General features: G+C 44.6%; 1 protein-coding gene across 6 annotated transcripts in view; it reads left to right on the plus strand.

Annotated features, from left to right (window-relative positions):
• The window catches only part of LOC116494673 (ankyrin repeat and KH domain-containing protein 1-like), a 112971-nt gene extending 94781 nt beyond the window's left edge, over positions 1–18190 (plus strand). For 2 of the 6 annotated variants that reach the window (XM_032196654.1, XM_032196653.1), the window contains 11 exons: positions 164–310; positions 1819–1929; positions 3476–3625; positions 3924–5539; positions 9486–9665; positions 10749–11003; positions 12361–12536; positions 14067–14231; positions 14693–14739; positions 17651–17824; positions 17972–18190. In XM_032196654.1, the coding sequence (XP_032052545.1) occupies positions 164–310; positions 1819–1929; positions 3476–3625; positions 3924–5539; positions 9486–9665; positions 10749–11003; positions 12361–12536; positions 14067–14231; positions 14693–14739; positions 17651–17804 (3001 nt within the window). In that variant the 3' untranslated portion in view covers positions 17805–17824; positions 17972–18190. The remainder of the gene's footprint in view (positions 1–163; positions 311–1818; positions 1930–3475; positions 3626–3923; positions 5540–9485; positions 9666–10748; positions 11004–12360; positions 12537–14066; positions 14232–14692; positions 14740–17650; positions 17825–17971) is intronic. The other 4 variants (XM_032196649.1, XM_032196650.1, XM_032196651.1 and 1 more) reach the window with 4 other exon arrangements.
• The last annotated feature ends 297 nt before the right edge of the window (positions 18191–18487 follow it).

Consider the following 18487-nt stretch of genomic DNA (forward strand, 5'->3'; position numbering starts at 1 on the left):
CTGTGGACTAAAATGTGACAAGTTACTTAAGTCAGCCAGTGGTTTGGGTGGGGGGGGGGGGGGAAGGAATGAAAGCAGTTGGGAAGTTCTAAATTCCAGAGATGTACGCTATAATGCTGTTGTCATCATTCTGTATTTTCTAATCATACATTTCTGTTCCCAGACTTGATGGTGAAGGTAATTCAAATTCTTTGTCAACTGCTTACAAGCCTGTTTCCCTGCCTCTGAGCTCTCCAAGTGTAAAGCTGAATCTGACTAGTCCAAAAAGAGGCCAGAAAAGAGAAGAAGGCTGGAAAGAAGTGGTCAGAAGGTAAAGACTTTAATTCTATGTTTAAGAACTGTTTCAACGTTTTATTTAGCTTGTAAATTATGCTCAAATATAGAATGTCCATCAGGTTCATTTAGTTATTTCAGTGTAATAATTTATTTAAAAAAAATCCTCTGTCTTGCAGTGCCATGAAAAATTGCAGTCCTAATTTGTAGTTACCCCTTACTAAGTTAATGTCAGCATGACACAAACACTTCATGTGGCATGAAGGTTTTCATCACCTGTGGCTTCAGCGGAATAAAGGATGTGGGGATAAGATAAAAGGGCAGGGGACAGATGGTAACAAAAAGTCCCTAAGGCAAATGATCACAAATGAACTAAAGGTGGAATAATGTTGGTGAAGTAGAGGGCAGGTGGATGATCACTGCAAGGCTAAACCTCAGTTGTGTTTTGGATGGTGACTTCGATCCCTGATTCCAATGAAACTTTTTTGTGAGCTTAATTTGGGTGCTGGAAAATGTTTACAACTAATTTGTACTTTTGTAAAGCACTCTTTCCCTTTGAAAATAACACTGATTTTTATTATCTGACTATTAGCCACACAGCATCTCTTCTGTAATCTTCATTAGGTCTGCTACTTTTAACTAGAAATTGTCATCTGGCTTTCTTGTTTTGTTTCCTTTTTTAATAAAGGAATGCGGCATGAACATACAAGTGTCAGGTGCTTTAGGTGCACTTCTGCTTTGCTTTTCTGCAGTGGTAGTGACCAAATACCTCATTTTAGAGAATTTTAGGCTGTGTGCAAAGAAAATAATCATACAGCAGATTTAATGCATCCAGATTAGCGGAAGTCACAATTTTTTTATGAAAAGCAAAAAGGAGGGTTTTAATCTGATCACTTAAGCGTTTGAACCGTTAGAGTTGGCTCAGTCTTCTGCCTTTTGTTGCATTCACAAATATGGTTCTCTGCTGTGACAATGACCTTGTGTGGTCGCAGACTGCCCACCGCTTGGTGAGTCGTGCAGGCATGAAACCATGAAACAGGCAGCTGGCTCTTTTCCAGGGCTGCACACAGACCCTGCCATTGACCCTGGAGCTGCTCCATCTCTCCTCCTGTGTCTCTTGAGTCTCATAGGCTCAATTTAACTGCTTTGTTGGGTATTGTTTGCTGTCCTGCGGAGATGCTAGAGTTTTAGAAATAACATCCAAAACCCGAGCTTTCTTAATCCCCGAGGGCTCAGGTCTTGTCACAAAGAGAGAATGTGTGCATAAAGTGTTTGGTGCCAGTGTTTGCTGTGCCCTGCCTGACCAGCAAAGCATGTGAGCAGCCGAAAAGCATTTTGGTGACTTTAGATGTGGGTGCAAAATGCCTGGGAGCTGCATGCCTTCATCTCCTAAAGCCTTTCCCAGGCTCAACAGTGGGAATTCTCCTCCTTCACCTCCACCTCCTCCTCCTCCTCCTCTCCCCCCTCTCTCTAGTCCCCCCCCTGGCTAGAAGGGATGTCTATCAAAGAAGTAACCGATGAATGCATCCCCTCTACCCCTGACAGGCAAGTAGGCAGAGTTTTGAAAGACCCTCCCCCTAGCAACACTCTGCAGCCAACACCAATTGAGCAATTTCAGCTGCAGAGAGGAGGGCGCTGCTGTTCAGGAGCAAAAAGGTACTGTTTTGGGCACTTCTCAGGGTTAAAAAATGACTGAGCTTGGTGGGTAGGGAGGGAAACAGCAGTGGGTGTTGGGTGGGCAGGGCCCCTGGGTGCTGTGGTGAACTCTGCTGGGAGAGAGACATCTTTGTGGGTGGTGGCATGGGGTTCTTAGTGGGCTGGGGTGAAAGGAGACCAAGGTTAAAGAGCCCTGTGTAATGTGGAGCTGTCTTTAAAGATGGGTGATGATGGGATCTTTGGTTTGGGGAGGGAGCAGTTGGGATGTCTAGCTTGAGTGAGGAGCCTCTGGGGTAGAGGGGGCCCAAAGTATGATGCAGCCTTGGGATAGGAGCTTGGTGCATGCTCTGAGTGCCTGGTTTCTGGGGAAGGGGGGGTTGGAGTGTCATCTCCTGGCAGAAGGGAAAAGAAAAAACACCTTGGAAAGACAAGGTTATTGCTTTAGAACATTTCCATGTATTTCAATATGTTTAAAATAAAATGTTTTCTTTAAATCCTGTTAACTGAGAAACAATTCCATGAGGATCAAGTTACTTAATATTTTCAAGGACTGGAGTAGCTAGGTGAAGCTGGCAGCCTTAGGGATGGGGCGGGGGTGCTGTGTGTGTGATCTGTACAGTGTTCAGAGGTGCTTGAACTGCGATCACAGTGGTTTCTGAAACCCCTTTGAATCCCCTCTAATTGTTCAGTGTTGAGCTACTGCACATCACTAGCAAGCTGAAAAGCAGTGTATGGGCTTGAGAGGTCCAGCCTTTAAAGTCTGGGGACGTTGGTGGCCCAGAGAGACCTTGGCTGGGGTCTGGATGCAAGCATTGATCATATTCAAAGACTTCCCACTACTGTATGCCTGCACTGACCCACCAAAACTATTTGAATTGGAAAAATCCTAAAATGACGTTTCACTGAGCATATGGGTTACAGTGTTATGGCCTAAAAATGAGCCTGCTTCTGAAAATCTGTGCTACCTACATAGTGGCAGCTCGTTAAATCACGGAACTGCACGATTTAACAGACTGGTGTCCACCATTGTGTAGTGGCACCAATTAAACTTTAGGATCATGTTTGGTCAAGGTCTGAGAGAGGTGGATACTAAAAGGGTCGCGAATGCAAAGGGTACCAGAGAGCTGATCACTGGGAAAACACTGGCAAATCACCTTCTCCTAGCTGTAAATGACCAAAGTGGCTAAGTTGTGGCCTTTTATATTTGAAGCAGTGCTGCCTATGTAAATTCAGGCCAATAAGCTGAGGCTTTGTCTCACTTTGAAGTTACACAAGATTAAAAAAAAAAATAAATAAATAAATGTTTCTGAAGCAGTTTGAGGCACATACACCTGTGATACAGCAGTGGTGGTAGAAATGCTTCTGAAGAGTCCTCATCAGGTACTGAGGATGTGAGTGGGGGATTTTTAGAGAGGCTCCAAAGGGTGAACAAAATACCAGCAGAAAACCACTTGTTACCCTGAAACTTAAAAATTTTGCTGCAGACAATGAGGGAGTTTGTACGTGTTTAAATAAATTTCACAAATTTGTGATCTTTGTGATATAGGTCAAAGAAATTATCTGTCCCAGCTTCTGTCGTATCTAGAATAATGGGGAGAGGTGGATGCAACATTACAGCAATTCAGGATGTCACCGGCGCCCATATTGATGTTGATAAACAAAAAGATAAGAATGGAGAGAGAATGATCACTATAAGGTACAGTATCTAGAAGTGAAAGTTTAAGTTAGTCCAAAATGTCATTTATTAATAAGCTTCGTTTGCTTTTTAAGACAGGATGTATTTGGTTTCTTGGTTCTAGAGTAAAACGCCTATAACTGCTGCCAAGATATGCTGAAGGTCTGCTTATTCAAAGTTGTTTCTTGACTTTTGCTTATCTTAAGGATTAACTTACTGGAGTAAGTTGCAGTAGACTTGTAGATCAGTATTAAATTGGGGCTACAGAATGCTGCACTTACCTTTTTCTAAAAGACAAATCTGTTCCTATTTAATACAGGGGTGGTACTGAGTCAACGCGATATGCAGTGCAACTCATCAATGCCCTTATTCAAGATCCTGCTAAGGAACTGGAAGACTTGATTCCTAAAACTCATATAAGAACACCTGCTTCAAGTACCAAATCAATCCATGCAAACTTTTCATCTGGAGTTAGCACTGCATCTGCTTCAAACAAAAACTCCTTCCCTCTTGGAGCACCACCTCTCGTTACATCGCAGTCATCAACACTGTCTACTTTCCAGCCTACGAACAAATTAAACAAGAATGTCCCAGCAAATGTGCGCTCATCTTTTCCAGTGTCTCTTCCTCTAGCTTATTCTCATCCACATTTTGCCTTGCTGGCTGCCCAAACTATGCAACAGATCCGGCACCCTCGCTTACCTATGGCCCAATTTGGAGGAACGTTTTCACCTTCGCCAAACACTTGGGGACCATTCCCAGTGAGACCAGTTAACCCTGGCAGCACAAACAGCTCTCCTAAGCATAATAGTTCAAATCGCGTAGGTAGTCAGAATGGGAATATTTTACAGACGGAGTCTCCTGGATTAGCTACTTCTAGTTGCCCCATTACTGTCTCTTCAGTAGTTGCTTCCACCCAGCCGCTATGTGTAACAAGTAATCGGACTCCCTCTTCAGTCAGAAAGCAGTTGTTTGCCTGTGTTCCTAAGACGAGTGCTGCAGCAACAGCGATCTCAACCGTGACAAGCACATGTAGCGCTCTGCCTTCGGCCTCCTCTGCACCCCCAAACAACGGGCAAGTTCCTGCAGCGTTTCTGCCTTCTAATGCTCCACAAACACAGCATTCTGCACTTAAAGTGGACTCTTTCTCAGCTGTCTCAGCACCCAAAGAGAAGGTATCGCCACCAGACCAGCCTGTTGGAAATGCGTGCGTGCCATCTTCAGTTGCAAGTAGTTCCAGTATGTCGACTAGCAGCAATTCAGGAGTCGCCGAAGCTCACCCATCCAGCAGCCCCACGCCACAAAGTAACGCCCAAGATGAAATACTACCAGCCAGCGTGTCGGAGATCGGTCCTTCTATGTCGATGCCTTTTTCTTCCAGCTCCGAGCCCTCTCCTTTAAGCTTAGCGTCACCCAGGTCAGTTGTTGCGGATAATCAGGACAACAGTAACTTACCTCAAGTAGCTGTACCAGCACCTCGAGTTACTCACAGGATGCAGTCCAGAGGTTCTTTCTATTCAGTGGTACCAAATGCAAACCTACATCAAGATCCTCAGTCTATTTTTGTTACAAATCAAGTTCCCATAACACCTTCTCAAGGTCCACCTGCTGCGGTGCAGCTTTCGTCAGCCATGAACGTTATGAATGGTTCTCAGATGCACATTAACTCAGCAAATAAATCATTGCCTCCTGCCTTTGGGCCAGCAACGCTCTTCAATCACTTCAGTAGTCTTTTTGATAGCAACCAGGTGCCCTCTAACCAAGGATGGGGAGACTGTCCTCTCTCTACCCGAGCAGCAGCTGACCCATCTTTCACTGTTCAGTCTACCTTTCTGAATAACTCTGTGCTAGGACATGTGGAAAACATGCATCCTGATAACTCCAAGGCTCCTGGTTTCAGGCCACCTTCCCAGCGGGTTTCTACTAGCCCTGTAGGTAAGTCACTAAGATCATGCACTGGACAGAATTTTTTTTTCCAACCGTTAACACTTCGGTCATTTGAAATTGTTTGAGAAATAGCTTACAAATTAAGGTTATAGAATACTAGCGTAACAAATACAGCCTACTTTTGTTCAAGTGCTCTTTAAAATTGTTATAAGCTTATGTGCTTTGAGAAATCGGTGTGCTCCTGCATGGTGTGTTACTAGGAAGTTGCTGCCCTTCAACTCCTAAGTGCAGTAGTTGAAGTTTACGTGTTTTTCATTGAAATGGGTTAGGAACGCTTGAAGTGAGCTCCCTGCCTGCTATACTCTGCCTCGAAGATCATCATCCTCTTATTAATGATGATGATAGTGCAGGGTAACTAGCAGCATCCACTCGCCTGAAAGGGACCCTCAAGAGATTTTCTTCTTTGCTACCCCGTTCTCCCATTTGTTCTTGCTGTAATGAATTTACGGTGCCTTGAAGCTGGATGGCCGGAGAGCCTTGCTTTGAAGTTGAAGATATCTAACACCGTGTGTTAGATATTTGAGCTCATGCTTCAGGAGTTGAATGCTGAATTTGGGCATTTCAGTAGTTTGACTTACAGAGTAAAGGAAAGGGGGACACCGGGAAGATGTAGTGGCGGATGAAAAAGATTTTCAGCATTCCTGTTCATCCCAGTTAATTTAAACATATCCGGGGCTTCTGAAAACCAGATCACCTCTCTCAGATCAGGTTTAAATCAAGATGTTTGCTATCACTGTAGTTTTCTTAGACATCTAGTTTGGGCTGTGTAGCTGCACTGCAAAGAACATGAACACCTAGAGCTCTTGCAACATCTCCATTCCCAGCTCAATATGCGGAACCAGTCAAAGTTAAGACAGGGAGGGAGGATGTTAAAGTAACTGGGCCTTGCTCATCAGATAGTCTGCCACAAGAAGAATTGCCAGGCCCTCCTCAGTAGATACCAGAAGCATTTACATTGTCTCACCTTTCTCTGCAGTGCTCTCAACTGGATGTTGACTCTTAATGGAACACCCTGCCCAGGGGAAGGAAAGTTAGGGCAAATGGGGCCCAATCATTTTTCTTATGAATGTGCTCTGTGTGTACAGAGACTTCACATAGCAGCAAAAAAAAATTGCTGTTCACTTATGTTAGTGTCATCTGTTTTTCATTAGGGGGAAAAACATTTTTTATATACTTAAATGGCTGTAAATATTTTAAAGATAGCTGTTCTGAGTTAAGAGTTAAGTAAATACTCAAGGGCAGTGAATTTGGGGAGATAAGCGTGAAGTTCTTCTCATCTGATGCACAAAAATATTCAGATGTAACCCAATTCTTCTAGTCTGGAACTTGATTGGGATATTACAAAATAAAGAACAACTGAAAGATAAGTAAAATGTGCCCCTAAAATCCTGACTGGTGACTGGCTTGGTAGGTCCTCTGTTGGCTCATAATGTCATTCTACTTTAGGCTACTTCTGATCACCCTCATTTCAGAATCTAAATGTGGTCTGTTACACAAAAGGAGAAGTGATTTACTGGAGTTAAAGGAGAAGGGGACATTTGTAGGCGTGATGCTGAGGAAAGAAGAGGGGACAGTAGGCTGAGGACCTCTCTTACGAACCTTGTACCAGAAGTATGGTCCTGCAAGTCTGCCTGTGTCTTTCACTGGTGGCTCACAGATGAACAAACTTGAGTTTTCTCTAATTGACCAGTTCCTTTGAGAAGTGTGTGCGCGTGTCCCTGCTGGCTGTGGATCTGTTCTGGAAATGGCCCTCTGTCCAGTATGTGTCCTCATATCTCTTGTTCTAGCAGTTTACAGATTGAGGGCAGGCTTAGACTGTTTGGGAAGGCTGTACAGAAGACCTGAAATTATTTTTTTTTTCCTGTGCATTTTAAGAAAAGATTTGAGACCTTGCTCTTCATTAAAAGGTATTGCAAACTCAGTGTAGGTCAGCTTAAAAAGCAGCAGGATTACAAAGTTGCATGAGATGACTGGGCTCCCTATTTTACAAGGAGTCAACAAGTATCGTTTCTTCTTATCAGAATGTGGAGTTAGCTCTTGCAGTTAACAAACTTTTGCAGGAGTGTCTGGGGGCTTTGGTAAACTGAATTTTGAGCGGAATTTGTGTGAGGCTGATAAACCAGTCTCTTAAAGCTCAGTTATGCTTTCAGAGTGTAATGAAGAGCCCAAATTTATGGGTGAAGTAACTGCAAATTACACTATTGCAAAATGTTCTATTCTTAGTTTTAATATTAAAGCATCTGATTCCATTGGTAAATACACAAACAGAAAGCTCATTACTGAAATCAGAATGAAATCTTAAGTCATTGTTCATAGAAGCGATTTTTAATATTAAACTAAGCTTTCTTCATCTGCTTCAATGAATCATAGAATCATTTAGGTTGGAAAAGACCTCTCAGATCATCAGTCCAACTGTAAAGACAAAACAAAAGCAAGATTGAAAAGTAACTGATCTGTTGAATTTGCACATCTCTGGCTGTCACACCTCCTTCTACCTGTACAAAATACACAGCAGTGCCGAAACTGCTGTGACTGTTTAGTCATTGCACTCTGAAAGCTGTGTCCCCGTCCTGCCAAGCATTCAAGAAGCACACTTAGGTGCCTTTACTTCTGCTGAAGAGCTCTCTCTGTCACAATCTGTACCTTGTTCTCCATTTAGGAAACAAGCAGTCCCCGCGGGCCTCAGCTCTGTTACCCCTTCTGTGCAGGGAAGAGTTCTTGAAACTCAGCATCTTCAGTGGTTTGTCAGCCAGCTGGAAACCAGTTGTTTTGCGGTGGAACTTACAACCATGGGGGCCTTTTGACTACTCCAGAATGTACTTTTGTGCATGGAGGGTTAGGATCAGCATCCTGTTGGTAGCTTCATAACAGGCGTGGAGGAAGGGCCCCTCAGCTAGAGATGCTGCAGTCTGCTTATTGCTGTGCTAGAGCAGAGCCTGCAGGCTCTGGGCAGGTAAAGATCACTTGAGCTGCGTTTCCAGGCAGCCTGCACAGGCATTAATACTGGGAAAGAGACCTAGCTTTTAGTAACACATCCAGGAGATGCAAGGTTTATGACCTGTTGCCTGTCACCACTGTTGTTTTCAGACTTCGGGGATGTAAGTAGGAACTAAGTAGGAACTTAGTTTCAGCCTTGCTCTGTGGCAGTATAGGCTAGTCCTGGTTGTGGTCATTCTGAAATGTTTAAACGGTGTTGAAACTAGTCTTGTTTAATAGGCCCTTGAAACTAAACCCAGAACTCAGGTAAACACACGGTCATGCCTGCTTATGCTTTTTTCTGGTAATAACGTGTGATGAAATCTTTCACATCATTTCGGAAAAGTGCTTAAAAGCTTTGGCTTGTTCAAAAACTGTAATTACCTTTTGTTAATTCATTACTGTGGGACTGAACTTTCTCTCCATCTTACCCTTCCTCACCTTACATCTGTAGAGAGCAGCCCCCTCAGCTTTTGCACTGTGGATTATCAGCACTGTTTTCTGGGATGCGTTATGCTCTGACTGACCTGTATGTGAATGTAGCTGTGGGATGGCAAAAACCGTACTGCAGTGAAACTTCATTGTTGTCTAATTCCCTCAGGACTTTCACAGAGCCCTCTGTTCCTGTTTAACTTGCATGGCTCTTTTCTAAGGAAAGATTTTTTTTTATACTCCCAGTTTTCCTCTTTTGCCTTCCATGCTAGGACTTCGATTCCTTCCAGTGACCAAAATGTTGTTTTCTATGCTTTCACCTCAAGTTTTAACAAAAACATACATAAATTCATTCTGGTAGCTTCTGTCTGAGGGAGAATCATGCATCTGTAAAATGAACTTACCGTGTGCAGGTACCCTTGAAGGTGATGAGGTGCTGTAGTTATATTTGGAGCACTAGCTCTCTGTGGTGCTTTGAAGCAGGTTCCCGGAGAGAAATATTTAATGAAATTTATGTTTATTTCAGGCTTACCCTCTCTAGATCCATCCAACAGCTCTACAACTTCTTCTTCAGGTCCTTTGACAGGCTTTTCAGCAAACATGCAAGGAGCACGGGTTTACCTTCAAGGGCCAGCGCCTGTTGGGACTCCCAGCTTTAACAGACAGCATTTTTCACCACATCCTTGGACAAGCGCAACAAATTCATGTAGGAACTTCATGGGTCTGTCTTAGTTAACTGTAAATTCTTAGTAGATTTGTAACTTGAGGGGAAATGAGCCAGTGATGCACAAAATGCTTTCCAATTGTGTTTAGCAGTTGTGAGGATGAAGTGCTAATCCCACCTATTTGTTTCTTAACGTGTAAAATGTCACTAGTTCTGGTAGCATAACTAAAGACATATTTGGGCAAAAATTCAGTCATAGCTTCTAAAAGGAGAAGGCATGAAGTTGCGGGGGAGTGGAAGGGATTGTACCAAACCTAGGATTCCCCTCTAAATGAGTGTAAAATTAGGTGAAAATGTCGTGTGTAACTTCAAACCATGGCAAACTTCTTTGTTGTTGTTTTTTAAATTGATATTCTGGAATTTTCATGTTAGTTAAAATGTTCCAGATTCTTAATGCATCACCCGGGGTAACATAGGGGCATAGGGTTTTCCTCCTCGTGGGAAGAACATGGAAGTAGCTTTACAGAAAATATGGATCTTTGATTCAGAGGCTTAAATGAAGAGACTTCTCATGTCACTGCATGCAACTTCACTGCCACTCTAAGCGTAAGAACTAAAATGTTTAAATGAGTGCTCAAAAGAAGTTGGATTTCACAGTGAGAGTCGGTGACGCTTCTGAAGTTGGTGGAAGTTACGCTTTTACGTTACATATGTTGACTTTGGGAAGCTGTCTTTAGTTTCTCTTCTGCTGGAGGTGGTGGAGACCAAAACCAGGCTGCTTAGATATTTACGGAATTTTGGCTGATTTTTTTTTCATATCTTCCTGAAACTCTTCCATGTTTCTTATTCTTTCTTCTAGTTATTTTAGATGCACTTCTATGTCATGACGCTGTCACCATTCTGATGGCTTAAAGCATTTGTGTTAATGTTTGTTTTAGGGTTAAACTTTAAACAGCAGTTCTGTGAAATTCTGTGAAAGAGTGAAGAATGATGGGGGGGGAGGAAGGCTTTAAAACCTTCTTATTATTTGATTTGAGACAATATTGGGGGGATAGAGAGGACTGCATTTACTGTCACTATCTTGTGTGCTTTTTGTGTGATTAAGCAAAAGAAATGCTCTTTCAGCAGGTGAATCTCCAATTCCATCAGTTTCCTCAGGATCGTCTTCGCCCCTTTCAGCTGCTTCTGCACCTTCTAACTTGGGCCAGCCAAAAACGGGTAACACAAATCAAGATCGAAAGGTACCCCCTCCCATCGGGACAGAAAGACTCGCTAGAATTCGACAGGGGGGATCGGTCACGCCTACGCCCTTAGGAACCAACTTCACGGCTCCCGTTGGTCATAGTGGCATTTGGTCGTTTGGAGTTAACAGTGTGTCTGGTAAGTCCACTCCGTACAGTCTGGGATAGCCTGAATAAACTTGCGGAGCCTTGTGGAAATATTCCATTTCAAAAAGAAGTTGGATAGGGAAAGTGGGAGGAGGAATAAAGTTCTACAGCCCAATCAACCTCCATGTAGTATATCCTAAAAGGAAAACTGGGATCAAAGTGGTGTGTTTTTTCAAAGAAATCGTCATTTAAATTGTGGCTTTCTCTCCTAGTATAGGTAATTCTCACACAGTCTAGATTCTGAGTACAATTGTTAAACCCTGAAAACAGATTTAAAATGTCATTAGGTGTATTGAACGATATGGAAATTTAAAAATAAATAATTTTACCTATTAAGGGAATCCATCTCCAAGTCTGACCTTTAGCCTGAAAGGCCAAGAGCCTTTCTCCAAGCTTCTTCTTATTATCCATCAACACTTCAAAATATGAGCTGTGGTGCAGCTAATACATCCAGCAATGCATAGCTGTGGATGATGATTTTACGTTGATCTCCTCATGGCTCTTAAAGAGGATGGGATAACTTCTGTTCTAGACAGCTCAATTTTAGAAAGAATTACTTAGAAACAGCTGAAGTCTTGCATTCAGTTTCCTGATAGCATGGGATTCTTCTGGAAGGGAGGAGCTACATCATTTGAGTTGTAGATTGTTTCTATTTGTAAGCTAAAGACAAATGCATAATGGCCCTGTATTTGTTACATTTTTGGGTAATGCCATAGATATTTCCTTTAACTTCAGTTTCTCACTCTTACTGTGTTGGAAAACAAACAAGAAAAGCTCACGTATGCTCGCAGACAATGGTAGGAAGTTTATTGAATCCTAATGGTTCTACTGTGGACACGTGAAATTTGAAGTTACTAGAAGTCTCCATAGCTTCCTTGCTTGTCTGGAGAACCAAGATGAATGTGCACTCAGGTGGCCTGCGTCCGGTGCTTCCAAACTTCCCTGGTCTTAATGGACTCTCATCTTTCCCTTTTTTTTGGTCCCTATCAAAAAGTGTAACTTTTTGTGTTCCCTTGATAACGGACAGCTACACGACAAAGGAAATGGAACAGCCTTACCTGGTGTGCTTTCAGCAGCTTCCCTGTGAGAGGCCATGACACTGCTGCTAAGACTTGTGTCTTTGCTTTGTTTGTAATGTGTTAATAGCCTAAAAATTGCAGGTATCTTCCTACTATGTGTAAGCTGTGGGAATTCGGCCTTTGCCCAAAGTAGAGCCCTAAAATACTCTGCAACTATGTGTTTTCTGGGAGCCTTTGGATATGTGGGGATGTGTGCAGCTGTATACACCAGCGCTCTAGAGAATCTTCAATCGATTTGTAATTGTCCATTTTCAATCTCTTCCTTTCCAGAAGGCTTGTCAGGTTGGTCTCAGCCTGTAATGGGAAATCATCCAATGCATCAGCAGTTGTCAGATCCAGGCACCTTTTCTCAGCATCAGCCGATGGAGAGAGATGATTCTGGAATAGTGGCACCCTCGAATATTTTCCACCAACCTATGCCAAATAGTTTTGTGGATTTTTCTAAGGTAAGTCACAGAAGGCTGGGTTTGGGCTATTAAATGACCAAATAATTTATTATCTGGAGTTATTTGGGTAGTATAAGACTAACAGACAGGGTTCATGACACTACTTTTCTGAAAACAACTGATCGCTTTGGAAAATCACTGATCTGTTCAGGTGTTTTGCTGTGCTAGTAGACATGAGGAGTCTGTAGCATTTATGTTGAGACAGATTTATGCTGGAGTAAATCTGTTTTTACACTGGCGCATGTTCTATTTTGCCAATTTGCACAGTATGTCTGTCTTCTACCATTTCTCAGGGTACCTATTTCTGAACCTCCTTTCATCCTAGTACTGATTTTGCTGGCTATAAAAGATACACAAACCTAGAGGTGAACTTAAAAACAGAATTTGGGGATTGCAAATGTTCCCTTGTTCAGGCACTAGATGCCTCTATCATTCTTCGGTTTCCTTTCTGAGAGACTCAGCCAGTTGGAAGTGGTATCAAAAGGCTTGTTCAGCTCTGGAGTCTGTTGAAACATACAAGTCGTGCCTGTGAACGCTACAAACCTTTCTTAAGGAAGTGTCAGCCTGAGAGAACTGCTCATAAGTCTGTATGTTGTTGTTAGTATTGGAAAGTAGCTCGAAGCAAACCAGTGTTGCCAAGCCATCATCAGCTCAGCATCCACTGGGGGAATGTCCGGGCCATGTGCTTTTTGGATCTTCCAAATTGTAGAGCAGCAGTCATCTGAACACAAGAAAGAAGTCTTGTAATTGCAAAATCTGCTCTTTAGCTTCCTCTTTCTGAGCTGGATGAATATTTTAGATGGCTGTTAAGTAATTTATAGAAAATATTCAGCTTGGAGTCTTGTAGTCTCAAGCTGCCTGAGGGCTTTGCTGTAGCAGTCCTCTAGCTGTGGCACTGTGTGCAGCAAGGTCATCGTGTTGCAGAGGTGAGGAGAGGAAACTCTGAGATCACTTTGTGCAACTGCTGTGTCCTGCTTTTGGGGTAATCTGAAGGCATTTTGCAGAGGTTATCACCTTTCTAATTCACTGTAAGATGTAATTTCAGAAAAATGGGTACATTGTCCTGAATCTCAAGCTTTGAAGAGTCTTTGTATTGCAAATTCTACCAAGGTGTGCAGTGATGTCCCTTTCCTTACAGTGCTAATACTTACCAGTATGTGAATGTTACACAGGGATTTGAACCATCTCTGTCATCTTGGAGAACATGGTTTATGCTTGTGCATAATCCTTTGCAACTGAAGTCTGACTAAATGTTGATTTTTTTTTTTTGTAGTACTGCTTTCTGCATTGTTTTTAAAATACTACAAATCGGGTGTGGTGCATTTTTTTCATTTTCAACATTTCCTGGTGGTGTCCTTGCTTCTCTCTTAGGCCAGCATTTCAGAGGCAGATGTGATCTCTGAAGTGTTTGGTTGTTGTGTGACAAAAGATGAAAGGTACTGCACTGCAGAAGCAAGGGAAAAGACGACCACAGTCATCTTCCCTAACCACTAACTGTTCTCTGATGGTGCTCTTTTTCTTTTCTTTTAGGGCCTACCAATTTCCATGTATGGTGGCACTCTAATACCGTCACACCCTCAGCTCGCGGACGGTCCTGGAGGCCCACTCTTTAACGGGCTTCATACTCCAGATCCAGCCTGGAACCCCATGATCAAAGTAGTCCAGAATTCAACAGAATGTACTGATGCTCAGCAGGTAGTGTGATTGCATTTTTCCCCCTTTGCTTCTGTGGGGTTTCGTACAGTGGTGTGCTTTATTTTGTTTTTCTTGATTAAGCTAGGTGACTTTTTCCAGTTCTTTGATAGTAGAATTGAGATGGTGCATGATTTTTCACCCATAGTGTGTGTTTACAAATGCGTATAGCACTGTCCATGCCACAGCTTTCAGGTAAAACGGCCAGAATTCTTTAAAAAAAAAAAAAAAAAAAAAAGCACATCAAGGTAAGAGACTTTGTAAGGGGTAGGGTTTACATCCATACTTGTTGTCTTGCAGGTTGTCAGTCAAAACCTGGCCAGAGATGAAGACAGCTCCCATTCTTTGGCAGTTGGGTTGTATTTTAGGGGGAAGCCTTAAGCATGCCCTCTAGTGGTTAAATTCTATTAAAGGAAACTTTATTTGTTTTCATAATAGCCTTGTCTTTTTATTTCTTGCTGTAGATTTGGCCTGGCACCTGGGCACCTCACATTGGAAACATGCATCTCAAGTACGTCAACTGATTTAAGGGGGTCTATCTGTTGGTTTGTTTTTTTTTTTTTTAGCCTTGTTTGGGAAACGTTATGATCTTGGAGAACCTTGGGGATTTTTTATAATGTGCCTAACTAAGCAATTTTCTGTGGGCTGTAACAATGAAAACTTTATTGCTCGTTGTATAAGAACAAATTGATTTACTTAAACAACTGATTCTGTTCTCCAGTTAGTTTAGCCATTCTGAACTTAAAAAACTAACTGACTTAAAACTAATGCTGGCTAAACTCTACTGGATGCTACTTGCAGGAGAGAACAAGATGATTTCAAACTTCTAGGGTGGTAAATACATGTATAATTGTTAACATAAAAAGAACAGCTGGGTAAATTCCATGTCGTATAGTGGCTCTACTTTATGTAGCCTGTATTAATGTGAAATACCTGAATATTCAATAAAAGGCCAACAGTATTTATAGGTTGTGTGTGAGAATTTTGGAAGAGGATATATGTGGCTATCACTGGTAGCTGCCATGACCAGTGGTGCATCCTTTCAGAGTCACGTCGTTAGCACGTGGATGTAGGGTTTGGGGGAAGGAAGGGGGTGTTTCAATGTGATATGAACTCCACTGGGTTCTCCCCCCTGCCAGTCATAGTTATTGTTTGTTTGTCTTGTGAACGTGGCTGTGTATCTGTCTTTTCTGGGTTAGTTCTGTTTCTTGTAGCGCTCTTTTTGCAGGTGGGTTGCCTGAGACAATCAGGTATTGTTCAGTGGCTGACTTGACACCTTGGCAGCCTAATGGTGTCTTAATTTGCAGAAGGTAAATCAGCAGCTTATAGATGAATGCAGGGCTTGGCTTCTTCACCTGACTCTGTGACAAACTGCTCAGAAGCAGATACTAGGAAAGCAGAGACCACTTACTACCAGAGAAAACGTAGTTAATTAATTTTAAACTTCTTATATCCCTTTTAAATCTGGTAAGAGCTTCTCAAGTCTCTTCCCTAAGAAGGAAGGGAATTTTTGCATACTACTTAAGAGGAACCATCCTTCTCCACCCAGCCTGATTGCAGAGTTGGCCTGCACTTGGAAGTTTTCCACTTCCTGCCTTCAGCCTGTGCTTATTTCTGATTTTGATGAGTGGTGATGCAGTAACTACACTGAATGTTTGGTCCATTTCTCAAGCAGGTAACTACAGTGCACAAACTGTCCAATGCAATGGACCACTTTTGATGGTCTCTTAGACCAGAGAACAGATGGAGACTTCTTTGCCTTCCTTCTTCCTCCTCCTGACCATTCCTTACATGCAACAGCAGTTTCCCCAGGAAAAGCATGAGGAAAGAGCACCCAAAAGAGAGGATCAGTGATAATTTGCATGGAGTAAACTCTTGAAATAATGTGATGGTGTGTGTTGGCTGTCCCAGTTACTCCTGAGTGTTGAGGAGTGCTGAAAACATGAAGTGCACAAGTAGTATCTGAGTACAATAGGCAAATAAACCTCAGGAACAATACTGGATGTGTTCAGATATTCTACCAGGTACTCAAGAAGGAAAAGAAAAATGTATATATATTTGGTGTTACTGCTACCCTGACAATGCAAATGCCAAAGGAGAAACACTTGGGTTAACAGTAGTTGTCTACTGCAAATGGAGAAGGAAAAAAAAATGGCAGTCCAGTAAAGTGGCTTTCGTGCTTGTTTAGGCATCTGCTCTTGGGGATCCTGGGGTGAGCTGTTGCAGCTGTGGCCCTGTGGGTGGCACTCTGCCTAGCAGCGTGTGCACCGGAATGAGTTGTCCTCAATTTTATGTTAGTGAAGAGTCCTGGAGCTCTGCTGTAGGCACTGTGTTATTTTTTGCTGGCCATCAGATGCCGCCCAAGAGAGCTGGAAGGAGAAGGGTTGGCAGGGCCCCTAAACCAGTTTTGTGAAGCACATCTGAGAACTGGGCTGTGTCAGTGTCCGGTGTGGGGCTGAGGCTGTTGCAAGCCTGTGTGCTGCTGGGGTGAGCAGCCCTGGGGGGCCAGGACCCTGCCACACGTGTGTGTGAGTCTGCTCTGCCCCTCGAGGCTCTGTGGTGTGGGCAGCGTCACCTCCTCATGCCCCATCCTGGGTGGTTGCAGCTTCCCTGGCCCGGATGGCTACAGTCCTACTCCGGGTGCCATCCTCTGCTGCACTACACACACTGGCTGTGTGTGCAGGGCCATGCTGGGGAGAGCTGAACTTTAATCTTGAGTGAAGAGCGGTGGCCTTGGCCATTTCTGCTCCTGGGCAGCCCTGGCTGTGCCCCTCTGCCTCATTCCTGGTGGTGCAGGCACCTCCCTGCCCAGGCACACCGCAGCAACCCCCCTGGCATCTGGCAGGCCTCCCCTCCCTAGCTGGAGTGGCAAAGGGAACCTCACGTTTTGTGTAAGGACTGCAGAGGCCAGAGTTGCTCTCGTACAACCCACGGGAGCAGGCAGAGGCTGTGCCTGGCATCTGAGGGCTGCGCTGCTGGGGAACGGGCCCCTGGCAGCACTGCTGCAGCTGCTGGGGGCCGTTCTGCTCCCAAGGATAGGCTGTACCCCGGCTCCTGGATGGAGCAGCATCCAGGTTTAAAGGCTAAAGTGCTGCAGGCACCACAGGGCTGGGCTTGGAGCACTGCAGCTGGCCAGTACTGCATGGGCTGCCCCAGGGAAATGTGTGGCTCCCACACCCCCTGCCCTGCACCCTGCCTTCCAAGGCTCTGGGAGGCCCAGGAGGAAGGAACCGCGTTGGGAGCAGCTGCAGGGTGGTGTTCAGTCTGTAGGAAGCCTCACCGTTGTTCCAAACCCAGCCGTGGCTCTACCAAGGCCAAACGCTGCGTCCCACCCCTGCTCTAGGCTCAGGCCCAGGCTGTGCTTCTCAGGGAAGGGGGCTGCCAGGGGAAAGCAGCGCCTGACAGCCCCCTGCTTTTGGCAGGTACCCCCATCATCTACGTCCGCAAGTTCCTGCTGGAGTGCAAGAATTCGCCCGCGGCCAGGACTCTTCCCTGCTGCCTGCCCCAGATCCCCGGTGTCACCTCCCTGGCCCGGTGCAGCCTCGTCAAGCCGGGGGAGCTCAAGGAGCAGAATGAGAGTGAAGAAGCCATGCCAGGTGAGCGGCCCAGGCAGCACGGCCCTTGCTTCAGCAGGCCCCGCTGCCTGGGGCGTGGGGCTCTCACCTGGCCCCCCTCCAGCCCTTTGCATGTTTCCTTTGAGGCAGCCCCCTCCTAATGCCTCGTATGCCTCCCTACCCCTGCAGATCAAGACCAGTGTGAGATGGACATCTGACTTTCCGGCTTCCACTCTCTGGGCCGTGGCTGGGCCTGTTCCTGGGCCTCGTGGAGGTGCTGGCACCGTGACCAGCTGGCTGCAGTCCTCTCTGATGCTGGGGATGGATATGACACCTCAGGCTCTAGCACAACTGGCTGGTGCAGCTGCCTAGGAGCTCATGCTTGATTAATAAACACCCTGAAATCCCTGTGTGGAAATGATGAATCTCTCTACGCTGGGGTTCAGCTGGGTCCTCAGAGCCCTGGGGAAGGCAGCTTGGAGGAGCTGATTGGTGCCAGGTAGCCTTCCAGGCTGCAGAAGTATTTTTCCTCCTGTAGTGTGATCCTGCACGTTAACACAGGACCCTAGGGTCATGCCCAGCATTGCCTGGACCTGCACTGAGGCCAGTCCTGCACTTGGAAATACAGGCTCAGGCTGGGGCCCAGCTGGATCTGCTCCCACATTTGGGATGCTGTGTGCCCCCCTACTGCCCGAGCTGTGGTTG

The sequence above is a fragment of the Aythya fuligula genome, chromosome 14 (genome assembly GCF_009819795.1).
Source record: "Aythya fuligula isolate bAytFul2 chromosome 14, bAytFul2.pri, whole genome shotgun sequence".
In the NCBI taxonomy this organism is placed as follows: domain Eukaryota; kingdom Metazoa; phylum Chordata; class Aves; order Anseriformes; family Anatidae; genus Aythya; species Aythya fuligula.